Source organism: Lotus japonicus, chromosome 2, assembly GCF_012489685.1.
Source record: "Lotus japonicus ecotype B-129 chromosome 2, LjGifu_v1.2".
In the NCBI taxonomy this organism is placed as follows: Eukaryota; Viridiplantae; Streptophyta; class Magnoliopsida; order Fabales; family Fabaceae; genus Lotus; species Lotus japonicus.
In genome coordinates this window covers 53,512,500-53,531,966 of record NC_080042.1, presented here as the reverse complement: position 1 = coordinate 53,531,966, position 19,467 = coordinate 53,512,500, and the positions used below count along the sequence as shown (strand labels likewise).

The following is a 19,467-nucleotide window of genomic DNA, read 5'->3' as shown; positions in this document are numbered from 1 at the left end:
TTATGTGAATTAATGGTCAAATTAGTCCTTCAGATTGTAAGCAAGTTTAATTTTAGTCAATCTAAAGGAAAAATGACGTTTAGTCACAGACATTTTAACAATTACTGACGGTTTTTGACCGCCACTAAACGTCATTTTTCCTCATAATGATTAAAATCAAACTCATTTACAAACTCGTGACTAATTTGACCATTTACCCTTCTTATCTTTGATACACTCCCAAATATCATTAAAGTAATTTAAATAAGGATCAGTTGGAGAAGAAAACAAAACTAGTGAATGATAAGAGAAGAATGAAATTGCGGGAGCAGAAATGGTGCACAAAAACCCTCTTCTTTATCAATTTCTTGATCAATGAAAGAAAAAAATTATTGTTTAATAAAAATCACCTAAACAATAGCTAAACAACAGTTGCTTGCTGAAGCAACACTTGCTTAGTTTTTTTAAGCAACAAGCAATGCACGTAAGCATGTTACAATAGGGAGAATTTTTTTGCAATACTGCTCAACTCTAAGAACTGGTGTAATCAATTGTGGTTGTAGATGTTCTAGTCTTTTTTTTTAGTTACAAGAAGGAAAGAAGTAGATGCTCTAGACCAATATGGTTATTTATAAAAAAAAAATAAAGAAAAAAGTTAGTAAATTTCTTGCTGGCTTATCTTAAATTTCATTGGCTCACCAAAGATGGGGTTTTTTTTTTTTTTGGTACATGGGAAAATTAAACGACTAAAGAGTTAGAGAATCCCTAGCCAAGAAGGGAGCGACCACACTAGGTGGGTCCACGAAATCCATTCGAGCACAATGCAAACGAGCACCTTCACCCGCAAGACAATCCGCTGGACCATTCGCCTCTCGCGGAATAAACCGGAGCTTGACTGTCCACTGTCTACTGAGGAGCAAATGAATCCCTTGTAGTTCAGAGGCATGAACATGGTACCCATAGTTCTTATCCTGAAGAGCCTTCACGAGCTCTTTGCAATCTGTCTCACAGTAGAGAGCGCGAATGTTCCTGGCCCAAGCAAGCTTCAAACCTACCATCATAGCTCGAATCTCAGCAATCATGGGATCCCCTCCGACATCACCAGCATAGAATCCCAAAATCCAGGCTGTTGTGCTATCCCGGATTACCCCTCCGATTCCCATCCTGTTGTGTGTGCGACTGAACGCGCCATCAACTGTCAGCGAGTAGTAGCCTGGGGGGGGGGGGAGGTAGCCACTTTGTCACCTGCATCATCCCATGGAGAGAACCAGTGCCTGCACCTAGGAGGTTGTGGTAATCGCGCTCCTCTCCCCGGATCCACTGGACCACAAAATCAATCGACCAAAGATGGGGGTTAAATCACCCATAATGGTGATTTAATTCTACCATAGTGGACTAATAACATTATTTGTAACAAATAAAGACAAACAATATGAAATTGCTACCCACTTATATATTAATCCACCACTTCAATAAGATTATTTACAAAAAATAAAGAAAAGAAAAAAAGTTATAAAATTCTTTAGCACTTATCTTAAATTCTATTCATCCACATAGGACGGGTTAAATCACCCACAATCCCTTTCAGAAACCTGATTTTAATAATTAAGGATGTTATCCCCTCTATTATAAGAAATCCAGCTTACATAATATTTAGGAAGAACAAAATATATTCAAGATGATGTGCATCAAAGTCACCAGGTTCGATCACATATTTGTTAAGAATAAGAAGTGGAAGAAATGTTCAACGTACTTATCATTGACAGAGATCTCTTCAATGATAACTTACCAAGAAGTCAAGATTTCATGTCAGATGAAGGAATGCTAACTACCCCTACTTAGTGCATTTTTGAAAATTCTTTTACAATTGATTTTAAAGTCAATCAATTATGAGGAAAAACTTTAAAGAATTGATTTTTGAGAAATGAGAAATTGATACAACTGTGCAGACCATATACTCTACAGAGGTTTGCACAAATTTGAGGTGATATCTTATCTGCCAACCAAATCTCACTCACAAGTACACAGTTTTTAAAATGTCTTCTGAGAATTGAGCTACTTGATTCCCTGCACTGTATTAATCATCAACTGCAACAGATCCAGAACCAAGCAGTGCACCCAAGATAATCTGCTCCCAACGTCTAACACCACTCTGCATTAATGACCGCAGGCGCGAAGGATTGTTTGACTCTATTGTCGGTGATGATGTTGAAGGCACACACCAATCGGTTTGAGGGAAGTATTTCAGGGTACACTTTCCTGATGGGTGATGAATTTTAATATCAAATGCGGGTGAAAGCGGCTGCCCCACAACTTGAACATGGGAGATGCTGCACCACAGTAGTCCAATTTATCATAGTTGGAAAACAGATAAGCAAATAGATGATATTTTTTTCTGACAAGAAAAAATTACTTAATATTAGGAAACCAAGACAAGTCACTAGACATAAGAGTCAGGAAATTTGTTCATGTTGGAAACTGTTTCTGACCATATAACCTTGCCACTTAATTGCCTAACTGTTTCGAGAATCAAATCTTTCCCTTCCTTCTACTCAGAAATTGCCTAACTGTTTCTGACCATATAACCTTGCCACTTAATTACTTACTAGTTAAAGTTACACTCTAGTACTGCTGGAGAAGTCAGGGAACACTAACTCCCAGCCCTTTCCTCTTATTCTTCCTCTCATAGACCTCACTAATTGGAGGTCGATGCCTATCAGAGTACAAATTTTAAATGTTATTATATTATGGAAAAAATTTCTCTCAGGGGAAACCGCCTCATTTTCCAATACCTTATCATGACTCATGAGTGGACAGAGGTCAAGGAAGAGCAGGTGTCACCAACACAATTTCAATTCAATAATAATGGTCTTCAATATGTATTTAAGCTAAACAACAGTGTATGAATGTGAAGGAGGGAGAGAGAAGTTTTGAGAAACTAACCATATGTAGAACAATTCATCCATTTCTTGTTTTTGAACTCTTCCCAATAGCTCAACAAGCAGCACACCTCCAATTGACAGGACAGGTTCAGGTAGCTTGAATTTTTGCAAGCGGTTTTCCTGTAGTTAGTACATGATTAACACATTCCAAGCTTCACACAATGCATAAAATATTTTATAATAAAAAAAGAGGTTTAAGTTGGTAGCATGAGGTTGCTCCAACCCAAGAGGACTACAAAGATCCTAAGTGGTAATTCTTATTTCTTAGAATCTTAGAATTTGGTTGACTAAATCTACCCCAAAAGCTAGCTCAGGGTTGAGGATTGTTCTACTATTTATAAGGACTTATTTGGTTATATCTTTAGTCAACGTGGGACCTTAACGCATTAGTTTCATAATAGGCTCGTACTGCCAATTAATTAAAGCTGAAGATCTGCAAATTACTAAGAGACTGGCATGAACCCACAAGAGAAAGACATGAAAAATTTAAATAATAGAAAGAGAATAAATCTGTAATGTTTATCGAAGACCAAACAGAGAGAGAGAGAGAGAGCTCTACTTCAAAGGGTTTACCCTTCAACCAAGGTTACCCTTTAACAACTCTTAGAATTTAGGTTACGCCTGACTCTACCTCAAAAGCTAGCTTAGGGGTGAGGGTTGCTCTACCTTATATAAAGACTATTCTGGCCATATCTCTAGGCAATGTCGGACTTCTCAACACACCCCCTCACAGTCAAAGTTGAACATCTGGAGTGCGGAAATTGCATGAATGAGCATCTGCAGGTGGCCCATATATGGGTATCTCTTCTCCACTAAACGGATCTAGGATAGACTCACATACATCTTAGAATTTGGGTTAGGCCCTACTCTACCCTAAAAGCAGGGATGAGGTCTGAGGATTGTGCTTACCCTATATAAAGACTATTTTGACCATATCTCTAGTCAATGTGAGACTTCTCAACAACAACTGGGCCATTATCCAAAACTAACAAATCTGAATACTCCTCTTCTACCCCTCTCCTACTAATTAAGCTAAGTCCCTACCTTTAACTACTTTAACCACCACACCACTTGTCATGAACCAACTTTCCTAAAAGTTTAACTTGTTAGCTGAAGAAACATGAATGATTTTATATTAAACTTCTAACACGCCCCCTCATACAAGAGCCCATTAGGCTTGAAATATGGACAATGCACAAGCTTACCTACCTTGTCATGAAACTCAACTTTTTTTATCAGAATAATGGCATAAATAAAGATCCAAATCTTTACCACTTTGTCATAGAAGCTCTCATACTATTTCATGAACTAACTATCCCAAAAAATTGAAGTTGTTTGGTGAAGATACATGAATGATTCTATATTATACTTCTAGCACCACTCACTATTCTAACCAAGAACTCTTTGCCCCACAACACCCTCCTCTTAAAAGTTCAACCTCATCAACAAGGTTGAAATTGGGGAAATGACATCCACTAGTGCCCATATCCTTCCTATTGTTCTTCTTCCTAAGAGATTCCATATTAACAACCTCTCCTTCCTCATCCACTAGTTTATCTTCTGCCTATTATCGCACTTCATTTTCTAGCTCTTATGCACGGGACCAAATCATTGACTACACTAAAAACATCCACCCTCTTCTCTCCTAACATATTCCTGATAGGGCTAGCTCCCTTGCTTTGTAACAGGTGCATGATACTTCCACTCGGCTTAGTGACGGAGTGCATCATTGCTCCACTTCCCCTTGTACAACTTTTACAAAGTCATTGTTTGATCCAGTATTACACTTGAATGAGTCTGATGATAGATTCCCTGTAGCAGGCTAGTTAAATCCACTGTAGCTGTACCAACTGGTCCCATTCTTGACAAATTCCTCGGCCCAAATGATACTTGAAGTGCATCTTGATAGCAAGGGTTGAGGTCTCAACAGGAATGTGGAGGCATGTGTGGCACCTCTGATATTTCAGGCCAGATTTATGGCCTTCTTAATATCATTAGGATCATGCATCTGAACTGTGATTCGCATTGCTTCTTAATCCACCCAAGAAATACCACAGCAGTTGTTCCTCTTGAATCTCCCAACGCTTGTCACATCATGATTTCAAAAGCTTGTATTATACTCATCTAAAGATCTTGTTTGCTACAAGGTGGCCAATCTTTCATACACAATTACATGTTGCCCGTGTTTCTTCCTGAAAACCTTTGAACCAACATGATAAGTATAGTCAATCAATAGAATTACTGAGTCAATAAAACAGAATATTTTCTTGTGAATTATGAACCGGTTCTATCAACAACACTGCTGTAAACACTTAGCAAGTCAAGGCCAGCATCTTCCTCTTCAAGAATGAGAACCAATGCATTGCTACACCTTCCATGCATATAAATGCAATTTATACCTGTCATCAGCTCCATCAGGTGCACCGTGCACCTTAAAACTTATCCACCCAATCAATTCATCCCTTCAGGTCACTATGACCCAACTTAGGTAATTGAACTTTCTTGCTCACATTGAGGACTTATCAAAGTTCAACTGAGAATTACCATTTTGTTGCATCCCAGTGTTGTCCTTCACCAGCTGTGAACTTGACATGTCATGGAGGTCTGTGCATTGTCTTATTCCCACTAAGGCTAATGCCTTGTTTCTTCATCTACCCATCCAGCAATTGTCGAATGACCTCCACATAGCCCTTTTCCTTTCACATCCAACATGAGCATCCAGAGAACATGCGTGCTAGTTGTCTTCTTCAAGAACATCACTGAATTCTATAGAATTTTTATTCTAAGTTATGTCATCCCCGGAAATGAGATCAGGCAGGTTGTTCCAAATTGTTATGATCCACAAGAGAAACAACTGGAAAATCTAGAGAGAGAGAGAGAGAGAGAGAGAGAGCAAATCTACAAAAGTTTATTCAATTGCAATAGAAAAACGAGATAAGGTTCCCTATTTACAAGTGAGCGCCACTTCACTGTATCCAAAATACCAAGTCTAAATGCCTCTATTCCACCCCTCTCCTACTATTTACACTAGTCCCTACCTAATTGTAACAATTTTAACAACTGCCACACAACCACTTAACTATTTTAACTAACTACCTTCTAGGCCCTATCAGAGACAGTAACCACAATCCATAAAAGGTTAAGTTTCATGGTCGAATTGCATTAAATTATATAACAATATTTAGACAGAATAGAAAAATACCATTAAACCAAGGATGCGAATTACTTAAAGAAGTTGATGATGCCCGGAAAAGAAAACAGTGGATCAATATCAAGTTCACTCTTTGTTGACTTATTTGAAATGGTAAAAAAAGAGTATGTAAAGCCTGAATTCTAATAGTGCAACTCACCTGAAACATTGGAAATTCAGGTGAAGTATATGTCCATATGAATTGGCTATCCCCTAGCATGCGGTTAGCAGCCATATCATCAGCTACTAAACTCTCTAATTCCATTGGGTATCTTGGATGGCCCATTCTGAACCGGACAGCCTTAGCTGAATATATAGGGAAGCCATGCTGAAAATACGCTGACAAGTAAACATAGATAATTTGTCAGCTGACTAAGTAAAAGCTCGGGATCCTCAACATTACTTGTTTTTCAGTTTAACTAGATATGCACACAACTCATCAACTTAGCTACCAGGCTAACCTTGGAATGGTTGGACATGAATTTCTGTAACAAGACATAGTTTGGAAATAAGCTGATAACCTAAAGTCTCAGGAACAGATGGATCGCTTTCTCCTTTACTTGACCAGTATAATAATCTATTTTCAGTTCTATCCCTAGGCTCCAAAGTATTCTGAATGCTTTCTTCAGGGTAGTTATCAGTGCTGGATGCACTAATTGCTTCTGAGATGCAATTTTTCCAAGTAGGAGTCAGACCAGAAGCCAGGAATGCGTACACTTTATGATTTCTCTTAAGACACTCCCAATTGTCAAGCACGTTACATACTGGTTCAATCATGTTTCCTAGCTCAATGCTATGAGCAACATGAGATATTTCAGGAAACATTCTTAAGCAAAGTCGCTTGCAAAGGCCATTTTCAATAACTGCAGAACATTTAGAGCGCATATTATCACCATTTGAATAGAAAAATAAAGCCTATGAACAATAAGCTACTTACTCCCATACATTTTAACCTTGGAAGAAGAAACCAGGGCTTACCCAATTTCAGAAAAGAAAAAATAAAATTACAGGACAACATTGAACCAGAGAAGTTAAACTTTTAGAAGTCAACACACCACACAAAATTAATTTAGCATACCTAAAAGCTTTCCGAAAAAAAAAAAGCAAGCTTTCAAGTAAAGAAAATGTACACATTTTGGACTAAAAGTCCAAAGCACCATAAAGTTCTACCAATGCAACTTAATTAAACTCAAAAGCCTTACCAAATCTGTGCCAAGAACTGGAAACAATAGAAACACGAACAAGGTCACAAGGATCATCCAAATGGTTTAGAATCTTTATTGACATGTCAGGTTCAAGCAATTGGATGAAATCCACATTGTTTTTCACTTCAGACATATTCCAAATGTCAGAGCCTGGTAGCAAGCAAACCAGCTGAAGCTCAATGCAACAAATACTAATATCATAATACAAACTGAAAAAAATCACATGGCAATTTGGAAAAAGTTTCTCCAAGCAACCACTTCCACCATAAATAAATCGATTAACTTTGGAGGAATACAATGAGAATTGCATATTATTAATAAATTGAAATTATTTTCTTCATTAAAAATAAGGATCCTCTTACAATTTAAGCACTGGAACATAAAAATTGAAACTTTTGGCAACCCACAAACATGATTAACAGATGGCCTAAGAGAAAAGTTATATAAACTTTACAAAATTGCTTCACTGTGAGTTTGACAAAAGCAGGAACCAAAAATTAAAGGGGGAAGGTAATTGATGCAGGCATAAGGGAAAAGTGAAAAGCTGCAAACTTTCACGCAGAAAGTGCAGCACATGAATTCATGGGCATGGAGAGAGAACATATGAAAGATGGAAAAGGAGTTACCTTTCAGCAAAGAGAGGGTGGATCCTTGTTTCAGGATGGTTGTCAGAAAATGGGAATGGAAGCAGCTGAATGATTGGCTGTGTTTGGAATTGCAGTGTGTCTCAAGGACAAATGATGCTTCTGGAAGGAATATATTTTGTGTTTCTATGATCTACTTATAAGAAACATTTTTTAACCGTTGTTACTCAGTTAAAAGTTAGATTTGTCAAAGACATTTTATCAAATTTTTTACTAATTTTATGATGGTATCTTCGTTAAGTTTGATTTAGAATTTGACTGCCTTCTATCATTTTTGTTAGGTTTAAGATTCTAGTTTGTTTAAAATATGTTAAGCGTGATTTTATTCTACCATCGGAGTAACGTTTGGAAAACATTTCACTTTTAGCTCAGTCTTGATACACGAACCACGAGATAGTGTTAGACCACTTGGGACACCCGCTTTTGCGATGATTTAGGATCGTCGCAAAGTGGGAAATAGAGGAAAAAATAACTCTACCACTTTTGTGGCGGTTTACGGCCACAAAAAGGGTGTCATAAATGGTCTACCATTATTTTGTGGGCCACAAATCTTTATTGCTTTTAGCTAGGCTCCAACATCTTTGCCATGTAGTCTCATTGATTCTATGTGACAGTGGCACATGTTTAATGAAACTGAGTTGGATTTTCTCATTTACTCTTTTTCATTTCCACATCATATATGGTTCATTAACACTAACTTAACCCCAATCAACTAACTTCTCAATCTAATTAAAGCAAAAACATAATTGCAAACCCTAAATTTCTAAGAACCTCTCTTTAATCTTCAATCTCCACACAACCACCACCACCTTCACGTTCCCTCTCCACTCTCCACCACCACCATCATATTTTGTCTTCAATCTTTCAACCTCCTTAACTCTCGACGCCACCACCACCACCTCCTCTCTCCACTCTCTACGCCACCATCATCTTCTCACTCAGTTTCCACTTCCTACACAAGTTATTTGTAACAACTATCGCCTCCCCTTCATCTCCTTCACAGATTTGGAGGCACTTTGTTTAAATGGTCCCTTAGGTTCAATAACTGAGACTTCACAATCTTATATTACTTGAGCAATATGATGCACTTGCTCTAGAGCGAGTATATTTATAACGTGACTAGAGGCTATATGGCACCATAATCATAACCAAAAACCATCATGTATTCACCATAAAAGTATAAAGCTGAAAAATGTGCGAGCAATTTTGAGACCAAATTTCGGAAGTGGTGGATCCTGATAGAAATGAGGTGAAGAGTGAAAAATTAGGTTCTGAAGGGTAGAGATGGAGTTTTAGCAGAATTCCTTTTTGGGGGATGAGTTTGGGTTGGCACGTACTCTGAAGGGAGATACTGCTGCTAGTGAGAGATCATTTTCAACTCGCACTGTCTCACAAAGCATGTCACGCTCCATCGTTGGATCCCGAGTTGCCTTTCGAGTGTGCGCTGTGCAAGGCCATGATCTATGGTGAAGTCAAAAGTCCTTTGACGTTGCTAATTCTAGGCCTTCAGTCTTTCTCGCATCGTCCCTCATCTATTGGGCCTCAGTCAACTTGGCAACTGCGAGTCCTCAAGGCCACACGGAAGGTTAGCTGATCGGGTAGCGGTGCCCGGTCAGTGGGTCTCATCTCGTCCAGAGTGGAGCGAGTCTAGATGGATCTTTGTCATAAAAATTATTTTTCTAGAATCATTCATGACATTTGAACTGCATTATAGTGATTGTTTGATTTGTGAAAATGAAATTATACAGGTTGATTAGATCAATTCATGCGATTCATTATTTAAAAGTAATATTAATGTTCGTCTGGTGAAATAAAGTGACGCTAATTGTTACTCCTTCCGTTTCCAATTATAAGATCTCATTGAGACAATTACACTTATTAAGAAAATATGTATGAGGTTAATTAATGTATTGGTTTTCGAAAAATTTACTCAACCTTTCATATATGTGTGTATATATATATATATTATATATATATATATATATATATAGAAATGATAGTTCGGACAACTTTATGTACCATAACAATGCACGATTGATCTATAGTTGTTGATGACTTTTTCATGGGTCATTTACCCATGTGGGTTACTAACCCACAACTCAATGACTTAATATGATCTTTTATAAATAAATTAATAAATAAAATATAGAAATTCTAACCAATTTATCTTCAATGTGAGCATCATTAGTGGTTCAATTCCTGAAACAAAATAGTCAAGAACATAACAACTCTCCTTTTTCTTTTATAACATATATTTTTGTCATATACATACATATATATATATATATATAATATATATATATATGTATGTATATCGGAGTGAGATTTACATATATTTTACATATCAGGAAAATTAAAGTTGATTAAGAATTTCTTAGATAGTTGTTAAGTCCTATTAGAGTTTTATTAATTGAGTAAATGTCTTTCATAACAGTGAGTCATTTGCAAATGAGTGGAGTTAACTAAATTTGACAATGATTGCGATATGATGTTGACCTTCCGAGCTTGAAAGCCTTAAACTGGTCTGAAGAATAAGATACACTTTGACTTCTTTAAGCTAAATGCTTTGGACTTGGGGGTTGTGTACCCTTAGAGTTTGGAGACCCCAAACTCGGTCCTTATGGAGGACGCTCAGCCTAAGGAGTTACCCTAACGAACCAACTCTCTACACATATAATTAATAGTCACCTTAAGTAGTCGATTGTAATCCCCACGACCATTAAGCCACCCATCAAAATTATTATTAAGCCACGAATACCTCTCACATATGGCGTGTTCTGGTGTCGGACATTGACACAACACCGATACTCGTACAACACCTATACGACATGTGCCAGACACTTCCTCGCGGTGTCTGATTAATAAAGTATTTTTGTTGCAGCTCAAACACTTGAGCCGACACCTCTAGGACACTTGTACTTTAAAAAAAATAATTTTTAAGAGTGAAGCATGAAAGAAATTGCTACTTTTTCACTTCAAGAACTAGAGTCAAAGACATTTTCAATTATGGTGTACAATAAAGGAGTGAAAACCAGTAGATAGATTAGCTATTTTTGTAGACAATTAGTTTTTTTACAAAAAAAACATCAAAGCAATTTCCTAAGCCTTATGAGAAGAGCTTCATAAAAAAATACTAGGGGATATATATACGGTGTCTCCGTGTCTTGCTTTTCGAATTTTAGCCGTGTCGTGTCTGGTGTCCGTGCCAGAGTTCGTGCTTCATTGTCATGCAACCCCAAGGCGATCAAGAGCTTAAGAGACAACCCCACACCTTATAAATATGCTAGACAATCAAGCAATATTTTAAAACTCGGCTCAGACTGGCCGGTCCGACCGGTTGAATCGGTACTCGTTCACCTGACCAGTCCGAGCCATTGAATAGATCGGTTATGCAAACAGCTCGGTAGAAACCGATTTGACTCGGCCGGTTCAATGAATGGCTCACCGACATGGCTGGTTTTTTATCAGACCGGCGGGTCACCCATTTCATTTTTTTAATTATATTTTTAAAGCTGACAAGCTACTATGGAATGCAATGGGCCTTTCATTTTTTTGTTTTAAATTCTGCAGACAACATTTTAATTACAGTGGGCCTTTTTTTTACAACAATTATAATTAGAATGGGCCATTTTGATCAAAAAATAAAATTAGAATGGGTCATTCATTATTTTTTCCATATTCTGTTGACAACAGTTGACAAAAATGTGAAATAATTTTTCGACAAAAAAAAACTGGTACAATTAGTATCCGAGCACGAGATCTGTACAAATTTCAACAAGGTCTTTACCACTACACCGTAAGGTATTTGTTGATATGGACACGTTTTTGTGTTATTTATACCTTAACTTTACATTGCAATGGATTTATTATAATTTTTTAATATATGCTGAGTCAAGCATTCGGTCCAGTGATCCATTGGTCCGACCGAGTCGATGACCGAACTGAGTCTTAAACAACTGCAATGAAGGGAAATGTATGTTCTCTCACCACCAGATCCTTGGAGCTAACTCCCGAAATTTGGATGCAATATGCGTCATTTGAATTAATTTACGCTTTAGCTCACCACATGAGGTTAACTTATTAAATTATTTATCGTGAAAGTTAACTTTGGGACAAGTAAGACAGTAAAATTATTTACCCACATGTGTTGGATTTTTGTAACTATTGATATTATATAATATATTTTCCACCCACAAGAGAGTTTGTATTATTTGTTAGAATTCCTGTTATCTTTAGGTAATTATTATGACATGTTTATTAGCTCATGTTGCTAACAATTTTCTTGATATAGTTTCTTGTGACTTTTTCCATGAATAACTCTGTGAATCACATGGAGTGATTAATAAGAAATAGTTATAAAAGGTGGAAGTGTGACATTGAGTTGGCCCTCTATTTGTTGGATGTTGACATGACTATTATTGAAACTGGGCCCGTTTTGACTGTGGAAAGTACCGCAGAGCCAAATGATTATCATAAGGAGTGGAAAAAGGCTAATCATAAAGTTTTATAAGTAATGAAGCGGTCTATTGATGAGTCGTTAGTGAAAGTTATGCCACATTCAAATAATGCCAAGACTTTCTTGTTATTCTAAAATTAACTATTTTTTCTGACTCAATATATTATTGAAGTTACAGCTGAAAAAACATAAGAAAATGGTTAAGCCCAGGCCCAAACCCACCTAATGAAACCGCTTATATCCAACTAAACTGAATCCGTCAAATATGAATCTTAACTAGAATCCAAGATTTTATATTTTTATATCTTCGAGTAAGGTAGGATAAAGTTTTTTTACCCGAATCAGACCATTGCTCAACTCTACCTATAAAATGTTTTCAGCTTATTTTCATAAGTTGATAATATTAACTTATGAATAAACGCTTATACTTACTAATAATTTATTTTTAACTTATTTTAGTATGTTTTGCAAAATAACTTATGAATAAACACTTATACGACAAATACTAAGTTGTTTGCACAAACGCACCTTAAATGCATATAAGGTCTAGAAATTATTTTCATATCTCAGGGTTCATTTACTGTACACAAGAATTTTTTTGTGTAAGGTTGCACAAACCTAATTTTACCTGTTAGTGCAGGTTTTCAGCATGTTACTTTCTTTTCACACTATTGGCCCACATATATTTTTAATTCTAGTATGATCCCAAACAATATTTCAAATCCACATTTACAATGAAATGATTTTTTTATTCCAATTTATTCTATCCGTCTATTCTCCATCTCCACCACCGTTCATGATCTCCATCTCAACAATGAAAAAAAGCATCCAAAACAAATTAGAATAAAAGCATTCAATCATGCCGGTACCAAAACCCCAAATTACCACCACCCAACCCAGCCCCTTTCTTTCTTTCTGACAATTTACCTGACCTCATGCCGGTACCAAAACCCCAAATTACCAAACCCAAAAGCCCAGATCTGAAGCATCTCTATGTGTTCGACGGTGGTTGTTACAGTGGATGCAGACGCTGGTAGCTAGGGGAGAACCGGAGGAAGAAAACGACGAAGGGGAAGGAGAAGAATGATGAAGCTCGCCGATCCCGCCGGAACTATGACAGTTTCCACTTATGAAAAGGGGTTGGGTTGTGGTTTTAGTCTCTGCTATGGTTGGCTGTGGGAGGCGTGGAGGGAGATTGAGAGGGAGAGAAGGGCGGAGAGGGGGTTGGGTTGCTGGGTATGTTGTTTGGGTTGATGTATTTCTGAGTTTGGGTTTGGGTTGAGTTTAGATGAATTTATGGGGATTATGGGGAAGGGGTGAGGGTAGAAGGGATGAATTTCTGGTTGAAATATGATGCTCTGGTTTGAATGATTTTCTGGGGAAATTTATGGGGGAGAGATGAATATCTTTCTGGGGAGGGGATGAATTTTTGAGGAAGTGATGAATTTCCGGTGGCCATTATAGAAATGATAATAGATATGGGTCAAAGTAGCATTTATAATAAATATGGGTTAAAAGTGTAAAAAAATAAAGACCTGCTGAACCTACAATAGCATGTAAAATTAGGTTTGTGCAACCATGCCAAAAAAAAAGCTTTTGTACAGTAAATGAACCCCATATCTCACATCCTTCTAAGCCAAACAAGCAAAATTGATATTTTCTCTCACCTTCCCTCTCGTGGATCACACCAAGCATATAATTAATACCTCTCATTTTCCCCCAACTATAATTCATACCGTCCGGCGTCCACTGAACCAAACACACAATTGAACTCTTGTCACAAAAATTAGCAAGAGAATACGTAAGATACCCAACACAAGATTCACCATATATACAAGCAATTAAATCTTGTCCAGAGATTGTCTGGTCTCAAAATCCAACACTCTTTGTGCTTTTCAAACTCATCACTCAACTATTCACATTATGCAAAATCTGATAAAATTAAATAATAATAGTAATAAAAAAAAGAAATGATTAAAAAAGACCTACTTTCTCTATCTCACACAACAGTGCTTAACTGAAAACACAGTGTGAACTATCCTTAGCTAAAATTGTTTCAATTTGTCAATTGACCCTGTTGGACAAATCACTGCCCCATCAATGCAGAGACCACCTTTGGTGTGAGTGCAATCAATTTGAGCCAAAGAAAACTTGATGTTTGTGGACACATTGGGCCTCTCAATGGCAAAGTCTCCAACATGGTAGAAAGCCCATTCTCCAGGCCCACGCAAATAAGACTGGGACAATGAACTCTGGCCGTCGGATGTAGATAGCTGAAATCTAACGGGCTTGATGTCCCAGCCATGAACCTGGTCAAGGTTGCACACGCGCCGCCCCAATCTCTTTGAAGTTTTCCCCAATTGGAGCCTAAAATATATGCTATAGTTCCCTTTGGGAAATTCAAAATCTAGCTCCCCTAGTACTTCAACCCACCACATTTGTTGAAGATATGCAACACTATTGAACCTGCATGTCAATAACAATTCTATGAGAATATGAATATATAGTTAGAAATTCTCATGGCTTTTTTAGTGTAAAGCACTAATCATTAGAACCGAATGGGAATAAGAACCCATAACATTTTATAAGGTAAAGTACTTAACAACCAAATAAGTAAAGGTGCTTTTTTGTTAATTAAGATTACTTTTCATTGAATAGAGGGTTAACTATCAGATTGGTCCCTGTCTTTGTCTCGCCGTCTGAGGTAAGTCCCTCCCCGGAAAATTTATTGTAAATGGTCCTCGTGTTTGAAAAACTTTTGGAGCGGATCCTCACCGGAGGACGGAGCTCCGGCGAGTGCTTAAATGACATGCTGACTGTGTTAAGTCAGCTGACGTGGATTTTAAAAAAATTAAAAAAAATAACAAGTCAGAAATTTTAATTATTTAACAAAAATAAAAAAATATTTTAATCTAAATTCAATTAAAAAAATATAAATTCATCTTCATCAGCATGAATCTTCTTCAACATCATGTTCTTCGTTAAATGTTTTCACATTGATCTCATCTTCATTTTCTTCATCATCTTCAAAAAATTATAACCCCAACAATAAACAAATTAAAATCCCAAAAATACCATATCTAATTTCCCATGGTCTTCATCATCATAACCAGAGTCAAGATATAATTAAAATCCAGAAAACAGGAAAAAGAAACCCAGGAGAACCCAGAAGTAGCTTAGAATGAAACCCAACAAGGGGTAAAAAGAAAATCTAACATGAAAGGTAAAGTGTGACTGTAACAAGAGATGAACACCGATTTGTTGTCAAAGCAACCTACACGTAAGGGCACATTGTTTGCACCAACAATTCTGTCATGTTTCGTTCCAAAAACAGAATCTGTCTTGGACTCTTGGGAGAAGCCAAACAAAAATCAGCAAGATTACTACACCGACGGAATTTTGGATCATAATCTTCCAGTCATGGTGTTGCTGTAAAGGGCTACTGTAAGATTATTATCCAGAAAAACCCAGGAGAACCCAGAAGTGCTTTGGTGGCCAAGAATCCAGACTCAGCAACAAAAACCATCTTCAAACCAAGATTTGAACAAAAACCGTACCTTGGTGTTGCTGTGAATCCAAACAACCACCCAAACAAAGTCACCTTCGAATCCAAACAAAACCACCTTCGAACCTAGCCCAAACAACCACCACGGATCCACCCTCCCCCATATCCAACCAAACCCCCCAACTACCACTAATCTGTAACCCAAACCTGCAAATCCCCCTTGGTGTTGCTGAGAATCGAAGGCAGAGAAAGAGGTTGATGACTCTGTCACGGTGCGAGCAGGAAGAAATCGACAGGAGATGAAGAAATCAAGAGGACATGAAGAGATCTTCGTCGCCGTCGGTGAAAGAGGAAGAGATCTTCGCCGCCGTCGTCGTTCACGATGTTAATCATCACCGTCATCTTCGTCGCCGTTGGCGGTGGCGATCTAAGCCGCGAGGATGCGAGCGTCGCACCCAGCCTCTCCCTCTCATTTTCTTCCTTCGTCCTCTGCGCACTCAGATTCGGATCCAGTGGGTCGTTCCGGTGTGTGTGCTTCTGCTACGTTCCAGTGGTGATGGTGAAGAAGAAGAGAGGATGGAGAAGAAGAACATGATCTGGATGGTGGTGGCTGTTGGGGTTGGTGGTCGTGTTTGGTGGATAGAACCCTAATTTGAGGAGGAGAAGAGGATTTGGGTTGCAGAATATGAACCCAATTTGATTGGAATGATTGGAAAGTTGGGTTAATTTGGGGAATTGAAATTAATTAGGAATGAATTGATTTTGTTAATTAATTTAGGATTATTTTTGTTAATTTGGTCCAATATTCTGACTTGGTATTTATTTTTAATTTTTTAATTTTTTTTAAGATCCACATCAGCTGACTTAACACAGTCAGCATGCCATTTAAGCACTCGCCGGAGCTCCGCCCTCCGGCGAGGATTCGCTCCAAAAGTTTTTCAAACACGAGGATCATTTACAATAAATTTTCCGGGGAGGGACTTACCTCAGACGGCGAGACAAAGACAGGGACCAATCTGATAGTTAACCCTTGAATAGAATATGTCATTTTCAGCATTTGTATAGTGCAACTTGCTTGCCCTTTTCCTTGTTTGTTTAATTTTCTACAAGATGAGGATGCTGACTAGGAAGAGTTGTCTTTTGATAAAATTAATAGATTAATAGATTGCTTTCCTTGAATAGAAGTCGTTTTCAGCTATTATTTAACATTTGCAAGTGCAAATTGCTTGCACTTTTGTTCCTTGCTTATGAGTATTTATCAACTCATTCAATATTTTTATTTAAATAAAAACTGAATATTTAACAAGTGAAAAAAACCAGAAAATTTCAATTATTTATTGCACTTTTGTTCCTTGACATTTTGAATTATTTTTTTACTATATTTATTAATAAAAGGTAATTTATTTAGTACTCCCTTTAGGATTGTTTCTGAGAAGAGTTTTAGATGGGGGAGGCTTATGAGAATTCTCCCCTTATTTGAGAGATTTTAAAAAGGGGAAAGTGCTTGGGGGTATTTTTAAAAATCCTTGAAAACCCCTTCCAGGACACTCATTTAGTTGTTTTGTGGAGTTTTCGCAAACTTTAAGGTTTAGAAAAATTTGAAATTGCAAACAAGGAAAGAGTTTACCTCCTTCCCTCTCACTTGCCCTCCCCTCCCCTTTCCCTCAAACATACTCTTAGTCTTAGAGGAATTTGAAACTTGCAAACAGGAAAAAGATTACCCCTTCTTCCCCACTTGTCCCCCCTCCCCTAAAACCTCACAAACACACCCTTAGGCTTTGGAAGGGAGGGAAGTGAAAGGAAAAGGGAAGGCTTGTGAGAAGAAATGCTCTTCTTAGAGAGGTTTTTTAGAATGAGGAAAGGGTTTGGAGATTTCTCCTCTAAGACCCTCCATTGGTAATTTGGTAAGCTCCATCAAATTTTGCGGAATTTTATACTTCCAAATTAAGAGAGGACTTTGCCGCTCTTACCCCCAGTCCCCACTCTTCCCTCCGCTTCCTTCCTTTCCCCTTAAAGTCTTCTCACTCCCTTCTCTCAAAAAATTCCAAACAAAATCTTAAAGGAAAATAAACTAGGAATAAAACTGAAATTTGCCTCAACCAAAACAATTAATATGGGTTTGATGGGGTTGAAATTTATATTGGATTGAATCAAATCAGAAAATGAGAAAATCAAAGAAATTGGATTGACATTTTTCTCTTCAAACAATCTCATTCTCTACAGATTTTTTCCCTATTTACACTCCAATTAAACCTTTCTATTCCTAAAATATCATTATGATATATAATTTACAATTCCGACGTTTCGGATTTGTTTCTATTTTTATTTCTAGAACTTGGAATTTTGGACATTTAATGTAATCAAACATATTATTCAACTTTGATGAGGGAAATCATTCAAAACTTTATTTTTTAGTCATCATATATCTTGATGCTAATTCAGTTAACAATATATTAATCAACCAGGTTCAAGTTCAATATATAAAGATCAAGGTGGGAAATGTCAAGGGAAAAAATTTTTTGCTCTCTCTCACCTTGATTCCTCAGTCGGAATATAATTCCAGTATCTTCTATCATCTATTCCTGTTATCTTCAAAGACCTTGGTGAAATGAGCAAACAAACTTGTGCACTGCATCTGTCCAGCCAAATTTCCTATTTTTATCACCAGAAAAGCAACAAATCAAAACTTGTCAAATTTAATAAAAGAGAAAGGGAAATGAAGGGAAAAATAGAAAAGGAAAAATAATATTTTGCCTCATCAATTTTCCAATAAAATCTTGGCATATAATCAATTAAGTACCATCACATATGTAAATTTGTAGCGATCTGACTCGTTTATTTTCTATTTAACATTAAAAGGTTTTATTGATGTGATAACCCGAAATTGATACATCATTTGGAGATAGAATATCTTTGATCCCAAATCACACAGCTAAAATTAAGAAGATTGAGTAACTCACTTTGGCACCACCGTCAAAGAAATTGGGTTGGCATAGTTTGGCATAGATCTCTTTCTTGGTCATGGAACCAAGTTTTTCTTCCCCCAAAACTTTATTAACAAGAAATTTGTAGCCTGGGGGCAACTTTGATTCCCAAAGAAAGTCAGCAGAGGAAGCTCTATGAAAAGCTTTGTTGACTCTGGCCAACTTACAAATCTCTTGTGGATCAAGACTCATCAGCAGGGAAGAGATGCAGTTTTCTGGCACATCATCAAGACCAGTCTTTGATGGCAGAGAAAGAGAGCCCCAACAATCATCATTTTCTGATGCAGTTGAAGAAATACCAGCCCCCATAAATAAAAACAGAATTGAATGATGGATAATACAAGTTTTGAATGAATCTGAGGTGAAAAGGGTTTTTGGTTCAGAGGTATAGAACTATAGGAGAAACTGATAGAGTTGGTTGTTGTGGCACAAACATCATTGGGTTTTGGCTTTTAAGAAAGACACAAGTGGTGGGAATCCTGTGGGAAAAAAAGGTATAAAAGGAAATTTCTTTAGGTGCGTGTTTTTTCTATGTTCCAGATCAGAAAAAGAATTTGTAATT

At 37.2% G+C, this 19,467-nt stretch overlaps 2 protein-coding genes across 4 annotated transcripts; both read right to left on the bottom strand.

Moving 5' to 3' along the window:
* Positions 1 to 1,835: 1,835 nt before the first annotated feature.
* LOC130738338 (F-box protein At4g00755-like) lies at positions 1,836 to 8,067 on the bottom strand. Of its 3 annotated transcripts, none has more exons than XM_057590310.1 (6): positions 7,943 to 8,067; positions 7,314 to 7,466; positions 6,573 to 6,974; positions 6,272 to 6,450; positions 2,923 to 3,041; positions 1,836 to 2,309 (listed from the first exon to the last, which is right to left on the bottom strand). In XM_057590310.1, exons 2-6 carry the CDS (start codon positions 7,447 to 7,449, stop codon positions 2,057 to 2,059), a joined length of 1,089 nt encoding a protein of 362 aa, XP_057446293.1. In that variant the 5' UTR covers positions 7,450 to 7,466; positions 7,943 to 8,067; the 3' UTR covers positions 1,836 to 2,056. The 3 variants fall into 3 exon arrangements, with proteins under 3 accessions (XP_057446293.1, XP_057446292.1, XP_057446294.1); XM_057590309.1 differs by having other exon boundaries at positions 7,314 to 7,485; positions 7,943 to 8,065; XM_057590311.1 differs by lacking the exon at positions 7,314 to 7,466 and having other exon boundaries at positions 7,943 to 8,065.
* Positions 8,068 to 14,223: 6,156 nt separating this feature from the next.
* LOC130738337 (F-box protein PP2-A13-like) lies at positions 14,224 to 19,381 on the bottom strand. Its single transcript, XM_057590308.1, has 3 exons — positions 18,882 to 19,381; positions 18,455 to 18,573; positions 14,224 to 14,882 (listed from the first exon to the last, which is right to left on the bottom strand). The coding sequence occupies exons 1-3, from the start codon at positions 19,212 to 19,214 to the stop codon at positions 14,462 to 14,464; spliced, it is 873 nt and encodes a 290-aa protein (XP_057446291.1). The 5' UTR covers positions 19,215 to 19,381; the 3' UTR covers positions 14,224 to 14,461.
* Between the last annotated feature and the right edge of the window lie 86 nt (positions 19,382 to 19,467).